Source organism: Eurytemora carolleeae, unplaced genomic scaffold, assembly GCF_000591075.1.
Source record: "Eurytemora carolleeae unplaced genomic scaffold, Eaff_2.0 scaffold13, whole genome shotgun sequence".
Taxonomy (NCBI): domain Eukaryota; kingdom Metazoa; phylum Arthropoda; class Copepoda; order Calanoida; family Temoridae; genus Eurytemora; species Eurytemora carolleeae.
This window is the reverse complement of record NW_019402181.1, coordinates 371,616-394,337: the sequence shown is the minus strand read 5'-3', so window position 1 is coordinate 394,337 and position 22,722 is coordinate 371,616. Positions and strand designations below refer to the sequence as shown.

Below are 22,722 nucleotides of genomic sequence, written 5' to 3'. Positions count from 1 at the left end.
GAAATATCACTTTGTGATAAGAATAGTTTAAAGTTTGTTCAAGATGTTTAATGTATAAACTAAAATGTTTAGTTTCTAAACATTTTGTAATTTTATAATATATTTATATATCAGAAATTAATTATATATCCCCCCCTTTCCCGTGGGGTTTAAAAAATGTAATTTAAGTAGATGGGATGGGAGAAAAATAGTTTCCTCATGTAAAAATCCTATGTTCATCTTGTGAAATAAACTCAGGTTTTCACCGTGTAAAAACTCGGTCCTAGGAGGGAGGGAGTCCAGAGTTCCCCAAATCTGTTTCGCGGCAAGCGCGCTCCTCAATTGGTAATCTCCACCACCTCAAATAGTAATCACCATAAAATTTTGTTTTATGTGATTTGAATTTAATGCACTTTTAACACAATTTTCGACATCTATCGCGCGGGGTTTTATGGCATCTGTATTGACTTAAACTAAATTTTCAAATTATTTTCAGATTTTTTTGGTCAACAAAAACTGAGAATCAAGGCACAGTTCATTTTAACCGAATCTTAGATCCAATTGGCCACTTTAATGACTGCATTTTATGATTGGCGTCAAGATACAAAAAAGGTTGGGCTGCCTGTTTACTAAAAATTATCTCATCGCACACAAAGTAATATCCATCTCCATTTAAAGGATATTTTCAAAAAACCTTTACAGTGTTTAGATTTTTGTATTAGCCAACTCGAGTTCAACATCCACAACAAAACTAATTATATGCATAGAAAGTACTTAAAATTTACTAAAAATTATCTCATCCCAACCAAAGTAATATCCATCTCCATTTAAAAGATATTTTCAAAAAACCTTTACAGTTTTTAGATTTTTTTATTCGCCTACTTGAGTTCAACATCTACAACAAAACTAATTATATGCATAGAAAGAACATAAAATTTTGAAAAATTAGTCTCATCACACCCACTACTAAAAATGAAGTATTTAGTCCACAAATAATGGGTTAAAGTTTCCTCTCTATATAAGGAGTTTAAAACAACATTCAGAGGAAAATGTCGCAAATATTCTTAAAGCGAAACTTGAAACTAAAAAACGTAATATATTTCTAGCACTTAGTGTGGCATATTTATTGATTTATTTTCGAAACTAATGAGCAATAAAGAAAGCTTTAACAATATTGTACACCATAGGGCCATTAAAATAGGTCAATATGGTCTTATTTCTAAGAAATAAACGATTTAATTTTATGCTTTTTTGGGGTGATCACTATTTGAGGTGGTGGAGATTACCAATTGAGGAGCGCGCTTGCCGCAAAACAGATTTGGGTGGCGGTGATTACTATTTGAGGAACTCTGGACTCCCTCCCTCGTCCTAGACCTGTGATCAAATCGTCGACATTCACCTTGACAACACGTGAATTATCACGAGATATTGACGGGTCACTTGTGTGAAATACACCAAATAATCTTGTGTTCTTCACGGGTTTTTGTTTGTTGGGTAGTAGTTTAAATGAACATAAAAATAGCTCAAATGTGTATTATTTCAGGGTTAGGCCAAGTTTTAGACAATTTCTGAGCGAGCGCGGCTGCATTTTAGATCAAATTTGAACATAAAATTAGTTCAAATGAACAAAATAATAGTCTACAAATTTTTTTGTTCCTACAAACTATTTTTCATTTAGACTCATAAATTTATTTGAATTTATTTTAAAAACATCTTTTTTTTGGTTTTTTAATTATTTTTGAACTATTTTTATGTTAATTTGAGCAATTTTTATGTTCATTTGAGCTATTTTTTTATTTTAACTATTTTTATTCATTTTAACTATTTTTTTGTTCAATTGAACTATATTTATGTTCATTTGAACAGTTTTTATTAATTTTAAATATTTTTTGTTCATTGGAACTATTTTTATGTTCATTTGAACTATTTTTACAGGTAATTTGGGGTTCAAATGAAAAGTAGTTAAATGAACAAAAAAAAAGTTCAAATGAAAATGAAACAAAATTGTTTGATGTTGGTTGTTTGAACTATCTCATGGGTACCACGTGTAGTACAAAAAGTGTACATCCGACCTACAAAAAGTGTACATCCGATCTACAAAAAGTGTACATCCGACCTACAAAAAGTGTACATCCGACCTACAAAAAGAGAATATCCGACCTACAAAAAGTGTACATCCGATCTACAAAAAGAATATATCTGACCTACAAAAAGTGTACAACCGACCTACAATAGTGTACATCCGACCTACAAAAGTGTACATCCGACCTACAAAAAGTGTACATCCAACCTACAAACAGTGTACATCCGACCTACAAACAGTTTATCCGACCTACAAAAAGTGTACATCCGACCTACAAAAAGTGTGTACATCCGACCTACAAAAAGTGTACATCAGACCTACAAAAAGAGTACATCCGACCTACAAAAAGTGTACATCCGACCTACAAAAAGTGTACATCCGACCTACAAAAAGTGTACATCCGACCTACAAAAAGTGTACATCTGACCTACAAACTGTATACACCCGACCTACAAACAGTACATCCGACCTACAAAAAGTGCACATCCGACCTACAAAAATTGAGTATTCCGACCTACAAAAAGTGTACATCTGACCTCGCTCCATGCACATGACTAGACCTCAATCATGCCTGTAGGTCGGATAAAAAAATTAAAATGTGCAACCGACCTACAGCTGTCGTAGGTCGGATATTGCAATAGGTCAGAAAGTTAGTAGGTCGGAAGTTCAGTATAGAGGATGTTGCGTATAGACGTTGTAACATTACCCTTTTTCTATCTCTAGTTCTATAGCACTACGCGGCATGCGCGTAACCCTTTGGGCTTCTGCTTATAGTTTTTATTCAGTATTCGATATTTTTTTTTGGGGGGGGGGGCAATGCGGATAACAAAGGAATTGAATTTTCGCCACAAACTCTAATTTCTAATTTCAATATCATTGCAACCCAATTGTCGTAGACCTTTAATATTTCAAACTATGAATGATGATAGATCAAAAAATGGAAGTTTGAAATATCAAAGGTTGAAAAGATATAAGGCTTACAAAAATTGAATTTGTGGCAAAGAATCGAAATTCCTTTCTGCGCGTTTCATCTCCCTCTCCCCACCCTACATAAAAATTTCGTATGTTTCTATACGAGCCTACGATAAAAAATAAACTATTATTTCATGAACTGATCACTCAACTCTAGGGTTTCCATTCGCAAAACTTTTGCGCAATTTAGCGGAACGAAACGCAAATTTTTTTTTGCGTATAAGTTTTGCGCGGAAAAACAACAATTTGCGCAATAATTCGCAAAAGTCATTTCGCGCAAAATTGCCCTATTCCGCTTTTGCGAAACTCAAGTTTTGCGCAATTCCCCAACTAGAGTATTGCGCAATTTCGCAATTTCGTAAAAATCAAACGGTTGGGGACGGTGTGTGTTTCTTAGAATTCAATTCTGGAAAAATCTTCCTATTGGTCATGCTTTTACAAAAAAAAATCTTACAATTTTCTCGACAATTTTAGTTTTGGACATGCTTTTTTCCTTAAATTGGATTCTTCACGCATTGGTTACTTTCTTTCATTATTTTCTTCGAGATTAAAAAGATTTAAGAATTGATTAAAAAATTTAAGAATATAATTCATACTTGATTAGGCAAAGCTTTTAAGGGTCACTTGAAATTATTTAATAGGATTAAAATATTGCCAAGTTTCACACTCTCTAATTTCTATTTTATTAATTTTGGTCCCTTAATTTAAACTTTTTGTAACTGGAAGTAACTAATTGAGTGTAGTATAATCTTTATAATACTGGTATGTTAATATTTTTTTTTATGTATGGAATAAATCTTCAGTTGTTTAATTTTAGCTTAGAATATCAATTTTTGACAATTTGCCTATAAAGTTACATTTTGCTTAAAACTTGCGGTTTTGCGCAAATTGCGCAAACTAAAATTTCGTTTCATTTGCAACTTTCGCAAAAAATATTTCCGGTTTTGCGCAAATTGCGCAAAAAAATAGCGCAAAACTCATTGCGTTTCATGCGCAAAAATAGCGCAAAAGTTCGCCAAAAAAAAATTTTGCACGAAAATATCGCAAATTTTGCGCAAAAGATTTAGCCATTTCGTGGAAACCCTACTCAACTCAAATGACTAAAGGAATTGAGTCTTTGTCACAAACTCAAATGTTCTAACCCCAATATCTGTGTGATCTGATGGCGTAAACATTTGCAGATATTTCAAACTTAAATTATTTGATCTGACAGAATTCTTAATTTGAAACATATACGCCATTGGGTGCAGCTAAGGTATAGGGATTATAAAATCAGAGTTTGTGACAAAGACTCCATTCCTTTATAAAATTTGATGAACAGAAAAAATGCTTGAACAATTTGTTTTGGGTGACTCGTAAATCCTTTCTTTCCTTTTCCTTCTCTTTTCTTTTCTCCGTATAATTGTTCATCTTGTCTCAGATAATCTGCCCCATGAATCCACCTTTCAGGGGCGTACGAGAGTTTTAGTGTAGGGGGGGGCATCCTTTAATTGGAACGTGCCCCTGCCCGCCCCCCCCCCTTTGCAACGGGTCCCCGCTATGTATATAAAAATGTGTATGTAAACTTAAAACGCACTAGATTATTTAAGATTGCTCGCTTAAAAGGTATTTTCTTCATAAAAGTTTTCTTTTGATCAGGTGAATTTCTTTTGTTTAATTTTGAAACTATTTAGTTTATTTTTTTCCGCATAAAAGAGAAATGAGAGATATAACAATAATAATTATAGCTCCAAGTCCAATCATAAATCCAACTCCGATATCAACAGCTTTAAAAGGAGTCACCTAAAAATTCAAGACTTTGATTATTTTAAAACTTTTTTCTTCAAGGGATTTTTAACTTGTTGGAAACAAACACGTAAATAACCATTCATTTATAAAAGCTGGTTTTTTGGTATGCAACAATTTTCATTTAATCCAGCCCCTTTTAATCAACTTATTATTTACATATATTTTACAATATTTTACAAAGGAATGTCATTTACTGCATGCAGCCCTCGGGTTTATCCTTGATTCCTTTGGGGGGTTTAAATTTCCATTGATTCTAATTTGACTGAGAGTAAATGATACATTTCTTATGAGGAACAACACTGAGCAATAAGCAATGTATATGATATTTAAAACTATATGCGAAATATTAATGTTTTTCGTAGGGTTTACTTTTTTTACAGATCCGTAAATTCCTTACAGAACTATTTCGGTATAGTGTAACCTTTCTTAATAGAATTATGAATAAATTTAACTCTTATAGACGCTACACGCAGAGCTAGGTGTGAAATGATGAAAAAAGTTTATTGGACGATTATGTCGGATTAATTCAGTACATGGAATAAACGTTCCGGAAGGCATGTCACCATGTCACCATGTCACCATGTCACCATGTCACCATGTCACTCCAAGCTCTATGTTGTATTTTCGGGGTAGAGAAAAATCGGTCAAGAAAGGTTCCGCCATCATTTTCCAAGTATTATTAATCGTTAATCATTTTTAACAGCTTCAGAAAATGTTCCCTATAAGGCTTTTACGGAACCAAATTTATTCTAAAATAATTAGAAATTGTCGAATTAAATATTTCATTTACAGGGTTATTAATAAAAAATGAGACTTAGAGACGACATGAAGTTCTTAATATGACGACTCTAAGTTAAATTGAGACTTCTGCCTTAAATTTAGCCTTTTAGTGGTTTGTTTCATGATTTGGAAAAGAAAGAAACAAGTTTACAGATGCCCAGGGTATTATGAATATAGGGATGCAAGACAGTCGTCTCATTCTTGTGGTTAACCCTGTATAGTGTACATATGAAAGAATCTATAATTTCGGTACTCTAAATTATATGTGTCCAACTTACCAGCTGTGCCTTGAGTTTATCCAAGTTCTCTCCATCAAGGGTTGCTCCTTCATCTACCCAAACCACAGGGAAAATAGCCTGGAGCATTCATTCAATTAGAAACCAGTCTAAAGGAAGTGACTGGCTAAGCATGGTAGTTGAACTAGGAGTGCAGGTATTATATAGAAATTATCATGATTTATTGTCAACCTTTTGCATAAGACCGAAAATTCACTCTTTTAAAATTACAAAGAGGGATCATTCTGGACTCAGGGCCGGAGGTTTGCTCTCAATATTCAAATGTTTAAAATTTATTTTATAACCAGGATGAAAAATGTAACAAAACCGCTTCTATAAACTAATTTAAAGTTTAGGAACAGATTGAAATATTTCAGTCTATAGACATTTACATTTACATTGATTTATTTTACCTCTCTCACATTCTTGAGTAAGGTCATTGCATCATTTTGCTTCAGAGGAACATTTACTTGAATTCTCTTGTGAGCGTCTAGTGAAACTCCTGAACATACAATTTCGTAATTTAATAAAAATGGGTTTGTTTGCTGCATTTTTTTTTCTTTACAGGGATCGTAAATGAAATTTCCAAAGACTTAATTTCCCCTTTAAACTGTGTCTGATCAAGAATGTAGGAGATGGATCAATAATTTCCCCTTTAAACTGTGTCTGATCAAGAATGTAGGAGATGGATCAATAATTTCCCCTTTAAACTGTGTCTGATCAAGAATGTAGGAGATGGATCAATAATTTCCCCTTTAAACTGTGTCTGATCAACATGTAGGAGATGGATCAATAATTTTCTCATTGGAAATGGTTTATCTTGGAAATGGTTTATCTTTGAAGTGACTTGTTCATTTCTGCTTCGGCTAGATAAACAACATTATTGCTTAGGTTTCATTTTTTAAATATTAAAACTTTTTATTTCTAGATCGAGTATTTGTTGTCATCAATATAATGTTTTAATCTCTGTTTGTCTGTCTGTTTGTTTGTCCGATCATAACTCAAAAATATCTCGACTGATTTGCCTCAAATTTTGATCGGGGAACTATGAAGACCCACTGGAATGTTCGTAGCTTGGTTTTGAGGGTATAATTGTTGAGTTGATCGACTATATAAGCAAATATTTAGTTTTCCGGTAAAATCGACCAAGTGCGGGAAAACGGCGGGAGTGACTAGGACTGTGAGAAACCTGGGCAATGCTGGGTTCCTTGCTAGTTGTATGATAAATCAATAAAAATATTTAATATTTTAAACTCTATTCACAAAATAATAACCTGTCAGAGGTTCAATGTTCAGAAAGGTTGTGTGTAAATCAGGGTTCGGGTTCATGCCTATACCATACCATCATTTTAAAAAACATTTCGTTTTAATGGTATGGTTTCATCGACATATTATCAGCAAAATTTGGATTTTGTTCTTTAAATTTAAATTCTGTAATTGTATTGAAAACTAGAGAAGAACGTATTCTTCAGTTAAGTTAAGATTGATACAATGTTAATAAAAATTGAAGGGACAAATGCAAATAAAGATTGGAATGAGACAATGTAAATAAAGATTGGATAGAACCAATGTAAATATAGATTGGAAAACTATAATGTAAATACAAATTGGAATAATATTATGTAAATAAAGATTGGAATGATATAAAATGAAAATACAGATTGGATAGAATGAATGTAAATAAAGATTGGATTGAGACAATGTAAATAAAGATTGGATTGAGACAATGTGAATAAAGATTGGATTGAGACAATGTGAATAAAGATTGGATCGAGACAATGTGAATAAAGATTGGATTAAGACAATGTAAATAAAGATTGGAATGATACAATGTAAATAAAGATTTGAATGAGACAATGTAAATAAAGATTGAATAGAACCAATGTAAATAAAGATTGGAATGATATAAAATGTAAATACAGATTGAATAAAATGAATGTAAATAAAGATTGGATTGAGACAATGTAAATAAAGATTGGATTAAGACAATGTAAATAAGTATAACCTGTAAATAAAGATTGGAATGATAAAATGTGAATGAAGATTGAATTGAGACAATGTGAATAAAGATTGGAAAGATACAATGTGAATAAAGATTGGTATGATACAATGTGAATAAAGATTGGAATGATACAATGTAAATAAGGATTGGAATGATACAATGTGAATAAAGATTGGATTGAGACAATGTGAATAAAGATTGGATTGAGACAATGTGAACAAAAATTGGAATGATATAATGTAAATAAAGATTGAAATGATACAATGTAAAAAAAGATTGGATAGACAATGTGAATAAAAATTGGAATGATACAATGTAAATAAAGATTGGATTGAGACATTGTGAATAAAGATTGGATTGAGACAATGTGAATAAAGATTGGATTGAGACATTGTGAATAAAGATTGGATTGAGACAAGACAATGTAAATAAAGATTGAAATGACATAATGTAAATAAAGATTTGATTAAGAAAATGTGAATAAAGATGATAGTTTCCTTGAATAGCATCAACAACATCTTGATCTGCATCAAGGAAGTGAGGTAAGGAGATTATAACAGGAGCTCCTAGTTTAATATTCAATTAAAACATAATGCTGAGCAGTCAAAAGACCACGTCTATAAATATATCTGATGTCCTTGCGTGGTTGTAAATCTACAAACTTTATAATGATATTTAGATTATAATAGATTCATTAAAATGCTTCGATTTACTTCGTCATCGGAATTTTAGATTTTTAATAAATAATGACTCACCCTGGCAGCCCATTAGGTTCAGCATTCCATTTTTACAGTGAGTACAATTAGAAAAATCCCATTCTTCCTTATCCTCAGTCTAAAATATATTTGTTTCCTTATCCTCAGTCTAAAATATGTTCGTTTCCTTATCCTCAGTCTAAAATATATTCGTTTCCTTATCCTCAGTCTAAAATATATTCGTTTCCTTATCCTCAGTCTAAAATATATTCGTTTTCTTATCCTCAGTCTAAAATATATTCGTTTCCTTATCCTTAGTCTAAAATATATTCGTTTCCTTATCCTCAGTCTAAAATATATTCGTTTAATTATTTAACATACTTCTTTCCTATTAGAATGCTAATTCACCTAATATATAAAATTCACACTTTAACACATATTTTGATTTTAAGAAATCAACTAAGTTTGTTGTATACGGCTCAATAACAGTCTAAGGGTTAGATGATTGTTACTTTCTGTTAAATTAGCAATAGGGTTTTGTCGAATATTTATATTACATATGTGTCCAGCAATAATATTTCTTGATAATCAATAAAAATTTTAAAGGTATTTATGGATATAAAAACTTATATTTTCTTATCCCTAAAAATTTGCAACCTGGTTGTGTAGATCTTTGAAATTTTAAGCTTCGGGTCGCAAAAATATACATTGTAAAAAATCAGAGATTGTAACAAAAAAAATTCCATTTAATTCTCATTGTTCTTATCTCTTATTTTTCTTATCTCTCATGTTTGCATTTATGCATTTTATCATATTGTTATCTTTTCCTTGAATCAATGAGCTTGTAAAGAGGGAAGTGACGACGTTGCTTTTATATTCTCTGTTTGTTCAAGGTCAAAAAAAAACTGAGCTTTAAATGAATTGAACACTTGCATCAACTTTTAGCTTACAAACCCTTAAACATCTTTGCAACCTGATGGTGTCAACCTGATATTTCAAATTTTGACAATGACACCTAGTGTTTTGAAATATCCAAAACGTCTACGACTTCGGTTGCATATATAAAAGGACTAGAAAATTAGATCTGTTAGCAAGATTCTAAGTCTACAAAACATGAAATTGAACAAAATAACCCCAACGTGTGAGACCAATAAATTTACAAACAAAACAGAAGACAAAGCAAATGTATGTATCAATGATTAATACCACTTCTACGCATTCCTCAACATTGGGGCAGAAACACGCGTTGTCAGGATTATCAAAACTCAGAACTTCTTTCTTTACCCTAAAAACAGGAAGAATTCCATTAAACATGAAACATGAAGGGCCTAACTGTAAAAATATCAGTGTTTAAATCAAACCATTTTTAGTATCAAAACTTTATGTCATTAGTATTTTAAAAATTCAATTTCTGCAAAACTTCCATAACAGACAGTTTCACTTCAGAGACGAGTGATACGGTCACTTTAAAGTCTCATTCTTTCTGGGAACCCTCTATATTGTATTTGAATTTTGACCTAAATTGATAAGTGTTGATCCCGTCCATATCATGCTCTTCATAGAAGGATAAATAGATAGATCTACACAGATCAGAGCTGAAGAGCCATATATCATTATCCTGGAAATGTATAATAAACAAAACTGTCTAAAATGATAAACCTATTTTCTGATTCTTTTTAAAAGTAGCAGGTTAGTTCTGAAAACAAGATTCCTTGACCGCCAGATATTCAATTCAAGTTGATTGGTATAAAATATGCAATGTTTGTTACCCGTGTTTAAAAATAAAAATAAATTTTACCATTGATACAAAGGGTGGATACTGTGTACCATCTGTTCCAACCAACTCATGGCAGTAACCAGTAACACCAGATCTAAAATAAGCTCCTTGGAACACTTTTTTAATACATTTTTTCTAAATGTTATAACTCTGGCTCATCCATAATAGAACTTATAATCGATTGTTTGGACAAATTTTTTATTTTGACTAACTTTTAAATTAACAATAGTTTAAAAGAGAAATTATTTTAATTAAACTAAAGGACAGCGAAGCACTGAGGCTATGACAGACAAGGAGGCCTAGCGCTGAGGCTAAGACAGACAAGGAGGCTTAGCGTTGCAACTCTGACAGGCTAGGGCTGGGCGCTGCGGCTGCAAACTTTATGATAACCTAACCGTTGGTGAGTCTTTGAGTACTGGCCAGGGTTACCTGTTAGCACTAGGAGTACTGGCCAAGGTTCCCCACCAAGATTCAGGTAGACGATCTAAACCATTGTATTCCTGGATCTTCTGATACTAAATAAAGAAAATATAGATAAATTGAAATAAATCAAACAGAAAATGAAAGAATGAAGATGACAGAATTGCTCTGTAGTTTGGACATTTCAAGATCTCAGGGAAACTGTTTAAAACTCAGTCAATGGTTAAAAGGAACCCAGTAAACCTAGAGGTGACCCTTCCTTTAGAGGTGACATGCCTGATTCACAACTGTACCCTTCAAATTTTTGTCTCCGCAACTAAGGGGAAGATAGTGTCGTTGTTAAATGTTAAAAAATGCTGAATCCTATTAACTAAATTTTATGTCTCTTCTGCATAAAATCCACAAGTCATTTTTGTAGAGAAACCACAATTTTAAAATGTTTTGTTTTGGAAAACGACGATATTTTTGATCAGACGAAGGTTTAAAATGTCGTGGGAGCTAGGCCATTTTAAATGGATTGTCATTTAAAATTACTTGTCCAATCCCTTTAAAAAATTTAGCTTTAAACGTCCTAAAAAATATACAAAAAAATAACTTTTCATTTAAAATATATAGATAAGTCTGTACATTATTATTCGCTTCGAAGCAAATGTATATATTCATTTACTATAAGATGTCATTATACAAATATCCTACTTTGCTGATATCATAAATTCCAGAATTAATTTTGTACCATCCATTATCTGCTGTGCCATTCTTACCCTAGAACATATATTATTTGATTTGTGGAAGTAATAAAATCAATTTCATTTAAAATTTTAATTTATTCAATTAATAAAATGTTTTATATAACCTTGAAAAAGGCGAATTTTCCATCCGCTATTATATCCGGGATTTCAATCGGCGGAAGATCTAAACAAACAATTAAATCATGTGTTCGTTTTAACAATAAAAATATAGACATTTTTTGTCACATTTATGACTGTAAGCTTTCATCTGAGGAAGATGTCATTATTTTATCTTGAAAACACATAAATTCTATCAATTTTCTACTTTGCAAGTCTTCCTCTGCAAGTCACATTTTTTCAGAAACTGCAATTGAAAATTAATAATTTTTCAAAGAAAAACAATGAGATCTCCATCTTTTTTATTATATACAGGGTTAAAGGGGACGTTTCCGAATCGGGTAGGTAACTCTTTAAATGGGGCACTGGATTTTACGTGAATTGTCTCTTTAACATGTTTACCTTCAACGGGGAAAAGTATTTCCTCTGGAGTTTCTTCAATGGCATTAACTAGATATAGAACAAACTTCAATACACCAGGCTCATAGCCTTCAAATATCAACTAATCAAAGTTGGGTTTAGAAAATTTTTTCTTAGTTTAGGTAGGCTCAAATATCAACTAAACAAAGTTGGGTTTAGAAAAAATTTGTCTTAGTTTAGGTAGGCTCAAATATCAACTAATCAAAGTTGGGTTTAGATAATTTTTTTCTTAGTTTAGGTAGGCTCAAATATCAACTAATCAAAGTTGGGTTTTGAAAAAATTTTCTTAGTTTAGGTAGGCTCAAATATCAACTAATCGTAGTTGGGTTTAGAAAACATTTTTCTTAGTTTAGGTAGGCTCAACTATCAACTCATATGAACATATAAACATCTCATATAGTTGGTTTTGGAAAACATTTTTCTTAGTTTAGGTAGGTTGAAATATCAACTAATCATAGCTGGGTTTAGAAAACATTTTTCTTAGTTTAGGTAGGCTCAAATATCAACTAGACATCTCATATAGTTGGGTTTAGAAAACATTTTTCTTAGTTTAGGTAGTTCAAATATCAACTAGACATCTCATATAGTTGGGTTTAAAAAACATTTTCTTAGTTTAGGTAGGTTCAAATTTCAACTAGACATCTCATATAGTTGGGTTTAGAAACCATTTTCTTAGTTTAGGTACGCTCAAATATCAACTATATGGACATCTCATATGGTTGGGTTTAGAAAACATTTTTATAGTTTAGATAGGCTCAAATATCAAATAGACATCTCATATAGTTGGTTTTAGAAAACATTTTGCTTCGTTTAGGAAGGCTCAAATATCAATTAGACATCTCATATAGTTGGGTTTAGAAAACATTTTTTATAGTTTAGATAGGTTCAAATATCAAATAGACATCTCATATAGTTGGGTTTAGAAAACATTTTTCTTAGTTTAGGTAGGCTCAAATATCAACTATATGGATATCTAAGTATCTGTTTTATAAAACACTTTTCTTAGCTTAAGCTGGTACAAATTGGGCTTTAGTCACTTGAAGGTATTTGCTTGTATTTGACTGGATAATCATTGTCAATATTAACATTGAACAACTTTGAGAAATATAGTTTTTAATGTAAAATTACAATTTCTCTGACAATTTTTAATTGTAAGGAAATTAGGTTTACTCTAAAGAGAGAAAATTATCAAAGCATAATATTGGGTGTCTAAATATACGTTTATGCTCTGCAAGCGCTAAATAATCTTAACATAAAAAAAATCAAAAGTTATATAGCAAAAATGTGTCCAGGAAATCAAAGAGAAAGGACCAAAAAGGGGCATTTCTAACAGGAAATGGGGGGGGAATGAAAAATCTTAATAATTGACAACGAATTTTGGGTTCTTTTTATCTGATTTTCTCCGGTACATATATTTGGTTTAAAATTTAGATGTTTTCAAGCTAAAAATTTTTATTTTTTTATTTCTGAAACATCATGCAATTTTACTAAATTCAGGGAACATTCATTTCCCTTCCTAGTAAACTTTGATGGGGGAGCATTGTTTTAAATTTTGTAATATTCAAGACAAAAGATGATTAATATTTAGGACAAGGTGAGCAATATTTAGGACAAGGTGAGCAATATTTAGGACAAGATGGTAATATTTAAGACAAGGTGAGCAATATGTAGGATTAGGTGAGCAATATTTAAGATAAGATGAGCAATATTTAGGACAAGATGATTAGTATTTAGGATAAGGTAAGCAATATTTAGGATAAGATGATTTATTTTTAGGACAAGATGATTAATATTTAGGACAAGATGATTAATATTTAAGACAAGATGGGTAATATTTAGGACAAGGTGAGCAATATTTAGGACAAGGTGATTAATATTTAGGACAAGATGATTAATATTTAAGACAAGATGGGTAATATTTAATATTTAGGACAAGATGATTAATATTTAAGACAAGATGGGTAATATTTAGGACAAGATGGGTAATATTTAGGACAAGGTGAGCAATATTTAGGACAAGGTGGGTAATATTTAGGACAAGGTGAGCAATATTTAGGACAAGATGAGAATTATTTTTGACAAGATGGGCAATATTGAAAATATTTACACTCAATGAAGCATGAGGGTATTTTATATTTGGTAGAGCGATGAAAATGTCTGTGTAAGTGTAAGTAAACGCAGATTTTACGATTCGGTCTTTATCCTTGTAAGCACGCCTTTGTTTATAATTTGACATATTAAACATATAATTTTTTCACCTTTTTTATTTCTATAGAGTTAGTTTAGAGTTAAAAAAATGAAAAGACAGCTCTGTTAATTTGAAGATGGTGGAATTAAAGACCAAAATAAAAATTGAATTCAAATTGAAGAATCAAAACGCATATGCCAAAAACGTAACACTCCACCGTTCTAATTCAATTCAGTTAGTTGTTTTTAAACCAAACTATTTCCTTATTTGCAGTTTCAGTAGTAAACAGGTCATCTTCGTATTCTCCATGTCTTTCAGTTATAGCCTGGAAAACGATTAATATAAAACTAGAAATCAAAACAAGGAATTAATCATGAACTTACCGCATCAATTATACTCAGAATTAGGGAGGCCACAGTTTGAGGTCTGCACAAAATAAGATCATTTATAAATAGACAAAATTTATAATATAGCGTTTTAAGTTAAGCTCAAAAAGATTCTACAAATGTATGTATTGTAGGAGAATGTTCTGAAACGAATTAAGTTTTTGCCACAAACTGAAATTTTCTAATCCTTTTATCTTTGTAATTTAAGTTTGTGGCAAAGAGTCCATTCCTTTCTTGATTAATGTCACCTTAATAAAAATCTTACCCATAACCTAAATCAATTTCTATATCCCCTGCAAGATCCTAAACAAACAAACAAAATTTCAAAAAGTTTGTTTATATATGTGTTTTTTTTTTTACAAAACCTACCTCTATAAGAGTTACAATTCCGGCTAGCGCTGGGTTTATAACTGTAATCTAAACAAATAATAGTTTTTAAAAATTTTCTGGTTATATCTGCAGAATACATGAAGGAAAAATTAATGTGTTAAATTAATCTATTTTTTGTTGTTGTTGTTTCAGAGATGTTTTTGTTGTTTGGTAGATGTTAATAACTACAGTTAAGGAAGAAGTCAATTTATGAACAATTCTATTTGTTAGCGAAACTTTTAGCTTTACCAGCTAATGTAATTATTAACACTATTCTATTGATTACAATTACAGATATAAATCTTAGGGATTTTCGAGATCGATCATTTGCTCCATCTGTTTAGGGCGTGTACAAATGTCTTTCTCTAGATTTCCGTACTTTGCTTCATAAACCCAATAGATGTTCTCTCTCTATATGTATAGATATATCTCTCAGAGTATGAATGAATGTGATTTATCGGCTTATTAGTTTATTTGTCTAAATACATCTGTTTATGTTTATTCTTGTTTTAATCAGTTTTGTATGTGTTTGTAGAAGACCACACTTCAGCTAGATGCAGTACGTTAGTCCTCTGTCCATCTATAAGGTCCTTGAGTATATTTAGCTCCTCCAATACTCCAGCCAGCCATTCCAGTCTGTGGTTTAAAGAAATCCAGCGGAAGTAAGACAAATCAGTAAAGATCATAAGTTCTGAGCTGCTCCTCATTTGTTGCAATTATCTGTCTAGTCTTCATATACTTCCAATATGCAATCCTCAAATCCTCTTTTTCAGGGAATCCTTCTATTAACTGTTCCAGTTCAGTGTCTGTCTGAGCAGCTTATCGGAATCCAGATCTCTCATTTGGCTGCTCTAAACTTGAAGCTCTTATTTAGATGTTCCAGACCAGGATGTCCCTGAACAGCTTCCTCTGCTTCGCCCATCTCATCTAACTGTACTAATTCAGGATCTCTTAACTCGAATACTTCGTTCAGCAGCTCAGGAGTAGGATCTCTCTGAGCCGCTTCTTCAGATTCAGATAAGTCTTCTAGTTCTATATCTGGACTAGGAGTCCTAGGATTGCAGGATTCAGATGATGAAATATCATCCTTTAACCAATGCAGCCGTTCTTCAAGTATAGCTTGTATGTTCATCAACAATATCTTCCATATCTTCTGCTGTTTCATAAAATACTTCCTCAGTTATCCTAGCTGCTCATGGAGTTACAGGATATTCTGGAGTCGGAGATTGAACTGGACGAGTACCTATGTTCCGGAGTATCTCTTAGGAGTTCTTCTAACAATGAATCTGAGTCTGAGGTTTCCACAACTGGTTTTTGGGGAGCTGCCAGTTAAGAGCAGCGTTCCGCAGAGGGCTCATATTAGATCCTGTGATCCATAAACCTCCTGGTTTCTCAATCATATCTGGAGGACGATAGATTCCGTCCTCATAGATCCTCGAGATTTCCTCCTCTATTTGTACATCTTGGCTGTTCTGTAGAGTGTATCTTCAGTGTTTCTGTTCATAGAACAATCTGGATAGTTTTAATTCATATGAAAGGATCCACAAACCTGTTTTTTATATTTCACAAACAATTTTACGTCATACTCAAGTAAATTGCACGTCAGTTTTAAACCAACTCGTTTTATTATAAAACGATTGATTAGAAATAAAATTTAATTTAAATTTCTTTTCTCTTACTTGTGCGTAATATTAAAACTAAATAAACTACGAGGCCAACAATTCGGGCCAATAATTTCGGATAAAATTGACATTTTACTACTGTCTAGTTCAGTGTGGTTTAAATGTAATTTACCATTGTATCTTCGGTGCAGGATGGACAGGACTCATTCTCATCTAGCTCGTAACTGATATAACTAAATATTTGTTGTTAAACTTGGATTAAAATTGGCTTAGCAATGACTGAATATTTAAGGATACATCTTAACACCGACCCTCCCCCCCCCTCTCTCCAACTAAAAACTGTCATAAACTACAAAAGGACTACAAAAATAAGTCCTTCGAAATGTTTTGTTTAATGTTTTTTATTAAAATCCATCCCACCTCTTGTTCTAAATTCTCATCACATATATGTAACATTTTTTGTTCACCTTCCGTAAGAAATAGAATCATCCATTATTGTGACACCATCCTTCCTTCTCACCTCTCTATATGCAAACGGACCTACCTCATTTACTATTGGTTTCTCACCGTCCTACAATATATATCATTTTTAACTTAAAGGGACTAATTTGAAGAGTTTCACGTACGATTCACAATGAAACCCTTTCTCTGTGCGAAACCTGTATTTATCTGAACCACTATGAGTCGGTTTCTTACAGAAACCATTATTCAAAATTGTCAATTTTTAGATTAAAAACAAACATTTATCTTTATTATTGACATAGCTCTGATCTGAAATTGGAGAGGGCTTTATCTCTCGTTAATCACCAATAGTTTTTAATTCATTCTATCGTTTTTTTAAATTTTAAAGTTTAAAACTTTTCAACGTTCAAGGGGGTTTTACTCGTGACCGTGAGTCATGCAACTTTAAGTTTTTCGCTTTTATCCAGCTAATTGAAATTATTATAAAAAACATGATGAAAAGTGAAATTTTGATTTATCAAATATAAAATAATAACAGTATAAATTTTTGGAATAAGTGTTAATAAATAATTACCTTGATTTCTTCAGGGTTTGTTACATTTAGAAATGTAAATTTCATGTAAACAGGAAGCTGAGCAGTTGGCTCAATCTTCAAAATTAAATAATTAAATCAAATTAAATTAACATTTTATGCATTTGCACATTTCATCTTTGGTCATAGAAAAAAATTAAATGTCCATAACATTAATTAAACATATATAATCTACTAATTTTTGTTACTTAAAAAAGTGCTGTGATTTAATGGATTATAAACCTAGCCAAGTGTCCCATATCTATTTTTTTTCTAGAATAAAATGTATTATATAAACCTATCCAAATATCCCATATCTCTGTATTATCTGGAGATAGCTTAATTATAGACCTACTCAAGTATCCCGTATCTCTGTATTATCTAGAGATAGCTGTATAATAAATCTACCAAAGTATCCCATATCTCTGTATTATCTGGAGAAAGCTTGATCATAAACCTTCCCAAGTATCAGGTATCTCTGTATTATCTGGAGAAAGCTTGATCATAAACCTACCCAAGTATCCCGTATCTCTGTATTATCTGGAGATAACTTGATCATAAACCTACCCAAGTATCCCGTATCTATGTATTATCTGGAGAAAGCTTGATTATAAACCTACCAAAGTATCCCATATCTCTGTATTATCCGGAGAAAGCTTGATTATAAACCTACCCAAATATCCCATATCTCTGTATTATCTGGAGAAAGCTTGATTATAAACCTACCCAAGTATCCCGTATCTCTGTATTATCTGGAGAAAGCGTGATCATAAACCTACCAAAGTATCCCATATCTCTGTATTATCTGGAGATAACTTGATCATAAACTTACCCAAGTATCCCATATCTCTGTATTATCTGGAGAAAGCTTGATCATAAACCTACCCAAGTATCCCATATCTCTGTATTATCTGGAGATAACTTGATCATAAACCTACCCAAGTATCCCGTATCTATGTATTATCTGGAGAAAGCTTGATTATAAACCTACCCAAGTTTCCGGTTTCCCTGTATTATCTGGAGAAAGCGTGATCATAAACCTACCAAAGTATCCCATATCTCTGTATTATCTGGAGATAACTTGATCATAAACTTAAGTATCCCATATCTCTGTATTATCTGGAGAAAGCCTGATCATAAACCTACCCAAGTATCCCATATCTCTGTATTATCTGGGGATAACTTGATCATAAACCTACCCAAGAATCCCATATCTCTGTATTATCTGGAGAAAGCCTGATAATAAATCTACCCAAGTATCCCATATCTCTGTATTATCTGGAGATAACTTGATCATAAACCTACCCAAGTATCCCATATCTCTGTATTATCTGGAGAAAGCTTGATCTGCTCCAAAATCATGTTTTCAACAACTATAGGGAATATTCCCCACTGCAAAATAATATTATTAAATTTAAATATAAATACAATACTGAACCCCTCTTTTAAAACTTGTTGGCTACCCTTCCCTCCACCCCCTTTCACGTAATAAAAAATAAGTCTTTTTTAAGCTTTGTTTCATGACAGAGTAAACAATTCTCAAAATGATATTATCAAAACCCGCGGATTTACTAATTCTATTACAGGAAAAATGCGAACCATAAGCAAATTTTTCTAAAGCGCTTCTCTAGTTTAAGATTCGCAGATTTTTTTGTGTTCACTTGTGGACTTCCACAAATATATTGAATAATGACCTTCCATTAATCTTCCCATGGGGACCCTACCGGAGGTGGGAACTTTAGAATGAATACCCTTTAATCCCAACTACTTAATTCGAATATCCACTTTGGAAACTTTTGATTTTAGTCCTTAATCCACTCTTTCGCTCACTTTGGATATCCTAACATTGTTTTCTCCAATGAGAGTGCAGGAATAAAGTTCCTAAACTGTATTGACCAATGACAGCCTTGAAAAAAAATTCTGTCCCATGAGAGAAATCCGTAATTTCTAACAAATAAAGAATTTTTTGTCGGCCAGATTGTAAATTAATCGGTGAAGAAAAATATTTATTAATACATTTGAGATTCTTTTTTTAACCAATTTTAACTAATGTATTAATAAAGAAATGGGTGAGAAATTAAGTGAAGGCCCTTCAAGTCAAGAAAACGAACCAATCTGGCGTTCTTAGAATCAAATTTGTTGATCTAAATATTTAATCTCGAGACTAACATAATCTCGAGATTATGTTAGTCTCGAGATTAGCAAAAAGAGAGGAACGGCTGAACCTGGTGTCAGTTTCACTTTATTCTGAGGATTTTAAAGAAAAAAAAACATTAAAAAATCCTTGATATAACGAAAAAATGTTTTATAAACTCTTGTTTTTTTTCACCTTTAATCCTATACCGCCGGCTACAAGTATGCCTCCGAAAACAACTCCGACTAGGAGAAATTAAGAAATAAGGAATACAATTTTATTAAAGAATTTGGTAATTTAAAGATTAGTGTTTTTCATGTATTAGTTTTTAAAAAAGGTTTTTTGAAAAAGTATGTCAGCTCCATAACCTAAAATTTAAAGAAAGAACATTATAATTTCAGTTATTAAGCAACAGCATTGTTATATTTGTTACATAACTCTATTCATCATTAAATCTAGTTTTCTAATCCTTATATCTTTGCAAATTTATTCCGTAGAAACCATCAAATTTTGATGGAATATATTTTGGAAAATTAGAGGTTTAGGAAAGTAATTTGTTACTTTGTAAAAGGAATTGAGTCTTTGCCACAAACTCAAAATTTGTAATCGCTATATTTTTTAAGCCTAAAGGCTTAAACTTAGATTTTTAAATGTAACAGATTTCATAGTTTGAAATATCAAAGGTCTATAACGACGTTGGGTTGCAAAAATATAGTGATTTGAATATTTGAGTTTATGGCAAAAGCTCTTAATTACTTTTCGGATTTTTTAAAGAACCAACCAAAGCATATTACATTTTGAACTCACATGAATTTAGTACTCAAGACATTCCATCTTTATAAGATATTTATGTAAGTACTAAAGTACCTGTTTTGAACAATCCTGCTAAATTCATCTTTGAAATTTATTAGTTTTGCAAATATTTAAATATTAGTTGCTGAGCATCTGAACACTTTCTACGTAATAATAAAAACTTTTCTCAGTGGCTAATCTTCTATTATCTTTATTATTAAGATGTTTGCAAGGTCTGGTGTTAAGATATTGTTAATTAAAATTATACAGGGGTAAATATAGTATGATGTTTAAACATAACTGGCACATTATGTTTAGCTACAAGGATAAAAATGGTTTTTAAGAAAATTGAATTTTTTTTATTTAATCTTAACTATTTCATTTACTTGAATTATTCTTATCTGACCATGGGAAACGTACTTGACAATGATTTGATAAGAATGGAATAAGACTAAACCTACAAATTATAAAAGATTTATAATTTTTTTAAATCTTTGTGTAAATAAGAAGAGTTAGTAAATACGTTCTGTAAACTAGGAATTAATTGTTTAACAACTTGAAGATTTACAATTTTTTATTTCATCAGAAATTTATTCTCTAACATCCCAACTTGCTAAGTTTTTCTTAAAGGGAGTGACCGGCTATGTAATTTTAAGGTAGTTGAACTGAGTATGCAGTGTTGTGGAAAACTTCTTTTGGATTCATTTGAGACATATTATACTTTTTAAAGATCTGTAAATCCTGAGTTTGAGCGCAAATTCGACGTTCAAAACTTCTACTTTGGGGGTGGATACGTTTTCAGAATTAGTTTTTTTAAATTATTAAATACCGGCGACATAAAATGTAAAAAAAAGTTCTACAATAAACTACAGACGTCATGTATAGGATCATGTCGAGAAAATAAAAATTAATCTTATCATCGAAAATAAGTAATCTTGTTCAATTATTAGTTTCTATTTTCTCATTATTCTGGTTCCTCATTATTCACAAAGATCTTCACAGATTTTCTAGAATTATTATTGAAAAGACGACATTTGAAGAATTTGAAGAAATCTGCGAAGAAATTCAATATAATAATGAAAACGAAATAATCGATTTTAGCCTTGATTTATTGACAAATTTCTTTTGAGAAATATGTTCCTAACCATCCAATTAGATTACTGTATAATTTTTACTTTATTTTTCGTTGTCGTTATTTAATAATTTAAAAAAAACTAATCTGAAAATGTATCCACCCCCAAAGTAGGAGTCTTGAACGTCGAATGTGCGCTCAAACTCAGGATTTACAGATCTTTAAAAAGTTTAATATGTCTCAAATGAATCCGAGAGAAGTTTTCCACAACACTGCATACTCAGTTCAACTACCTTACATAGCCGGTCACTCCCTATAACTAAAACATTTGTCATCCAATTTTAAGGCTGGCAAGAGTTTACAGAGCCGCTGTATTTATTGATCTTAAGATAAGATTCTAATTTTTATTATATTATAAAGATTTATTCACACACAAAGATATAAATACATATATAAATGGTGTAGTTTAAATTTGTTTAAATAAATTTTTTTTGAAAATACAGATTTCCAAAAGAAAAGAGAAAAAATATGCAAAATTATGCACAAATAGAAAACATTGATTTTTAATCACTACATAACATATTTATCATGAATGCATAAAATGTCTGAGAACCAGGCTAGCAAACTTATAAAGTTCTGTTTATCAATTCCCATACCCCCACTATTATAGCTAGTTAAGCACAAAGTATCCATCATTGTACTGCTGTTGCGCCACCAGTAGCACTATTCTTCTCTACACTTGTGGTTCCATTTCTATCAGAATACCACTTCCTATAATGGATAAATTCACGGACACGTACTCGCAAGGGCCACACAGTGGGATCCAAGGCTTTCTCAAGATCTTCAGCTGGAACAGAGATTTTAAAGCTTATAACATTTGATGTTTCATTTGGTTTAGACATCTGCACAATATCGCCAACTGTTATCTTAATATCAGCTTCTTCCAAGTCATCCACAATATCCTGTTTGGTGGTACCTTTAGGAATACCATAACAGAACCAAACTTCAAACTGTCCGATTTAGAACAGTGTCCTTTAAAGTTTAGCCTGATCAAGGATATAGCTTAGTATTTTTATCTAAAAATTACGGG

General features: G+C 31.6%; 1 protein-coding gene across 2 annotated transcripts; it reads right to left on the bottom strand.

The window, feature by feature from the left end:
• Positions 1-4,668: 4,668 nt before the first annotated feature.
• Positions 4,669-20,744, bottom strand: LOC111718171 (lysosome membrane protein 2). 2 transcript variants are annotated; one of them, XM_023493693.1, is made up of 23 exons: positions 20,636-20,744; positions 19,964-20,013; positions 18,940-19,026; positions 17,638-17,712; positions 17,069-17,172; positions 16,774-16,834; positions 14,980-15,027; positions 14,876-14,913; positions 14,608-14,650; positions 14,487-14,549; positions 12,019-12,118; positions 11,625-11,683; positions 11,468-11,533; positions 10,781-10,866; positions 10,373-10,445; positions 10,092-10,192; positions 9,781-9,859; positions 8,635-8,713; positions 8,377-8,445; positions 7,152-7,208; positions 6,291-6,379; positions 5,881-5,958; positions 4,669-4,816 (listed from the first exon to the last, which is right to left on the bottom strand). In XM_023493693.1, exons 1-23 carry the CDS (start codon positions 20,661-20,663, stop codon positions 4,709-4,711), a joined length of 1,641 nt encoding a protein of 546 aa, XP_023349461.1. In that variant the 5' UTR covers positions 20,664-20,744; the 3' UTR covers positions 4,669-4,708. The 2 variants fall into 2 exon arrangements, with proteins under 2 accessions (XP_023349461.1, XP_023349462.1); XM_023493694.1 differs by lacking the exons at positions 18,940-19,026; positions 19,964-20,013; positions 20,636-20,744 and adding an exon at positions 18,467-18,547.
• Between the last annotated feature and the right edge of the window lie 1,978 nt (positions 20,745-22,722).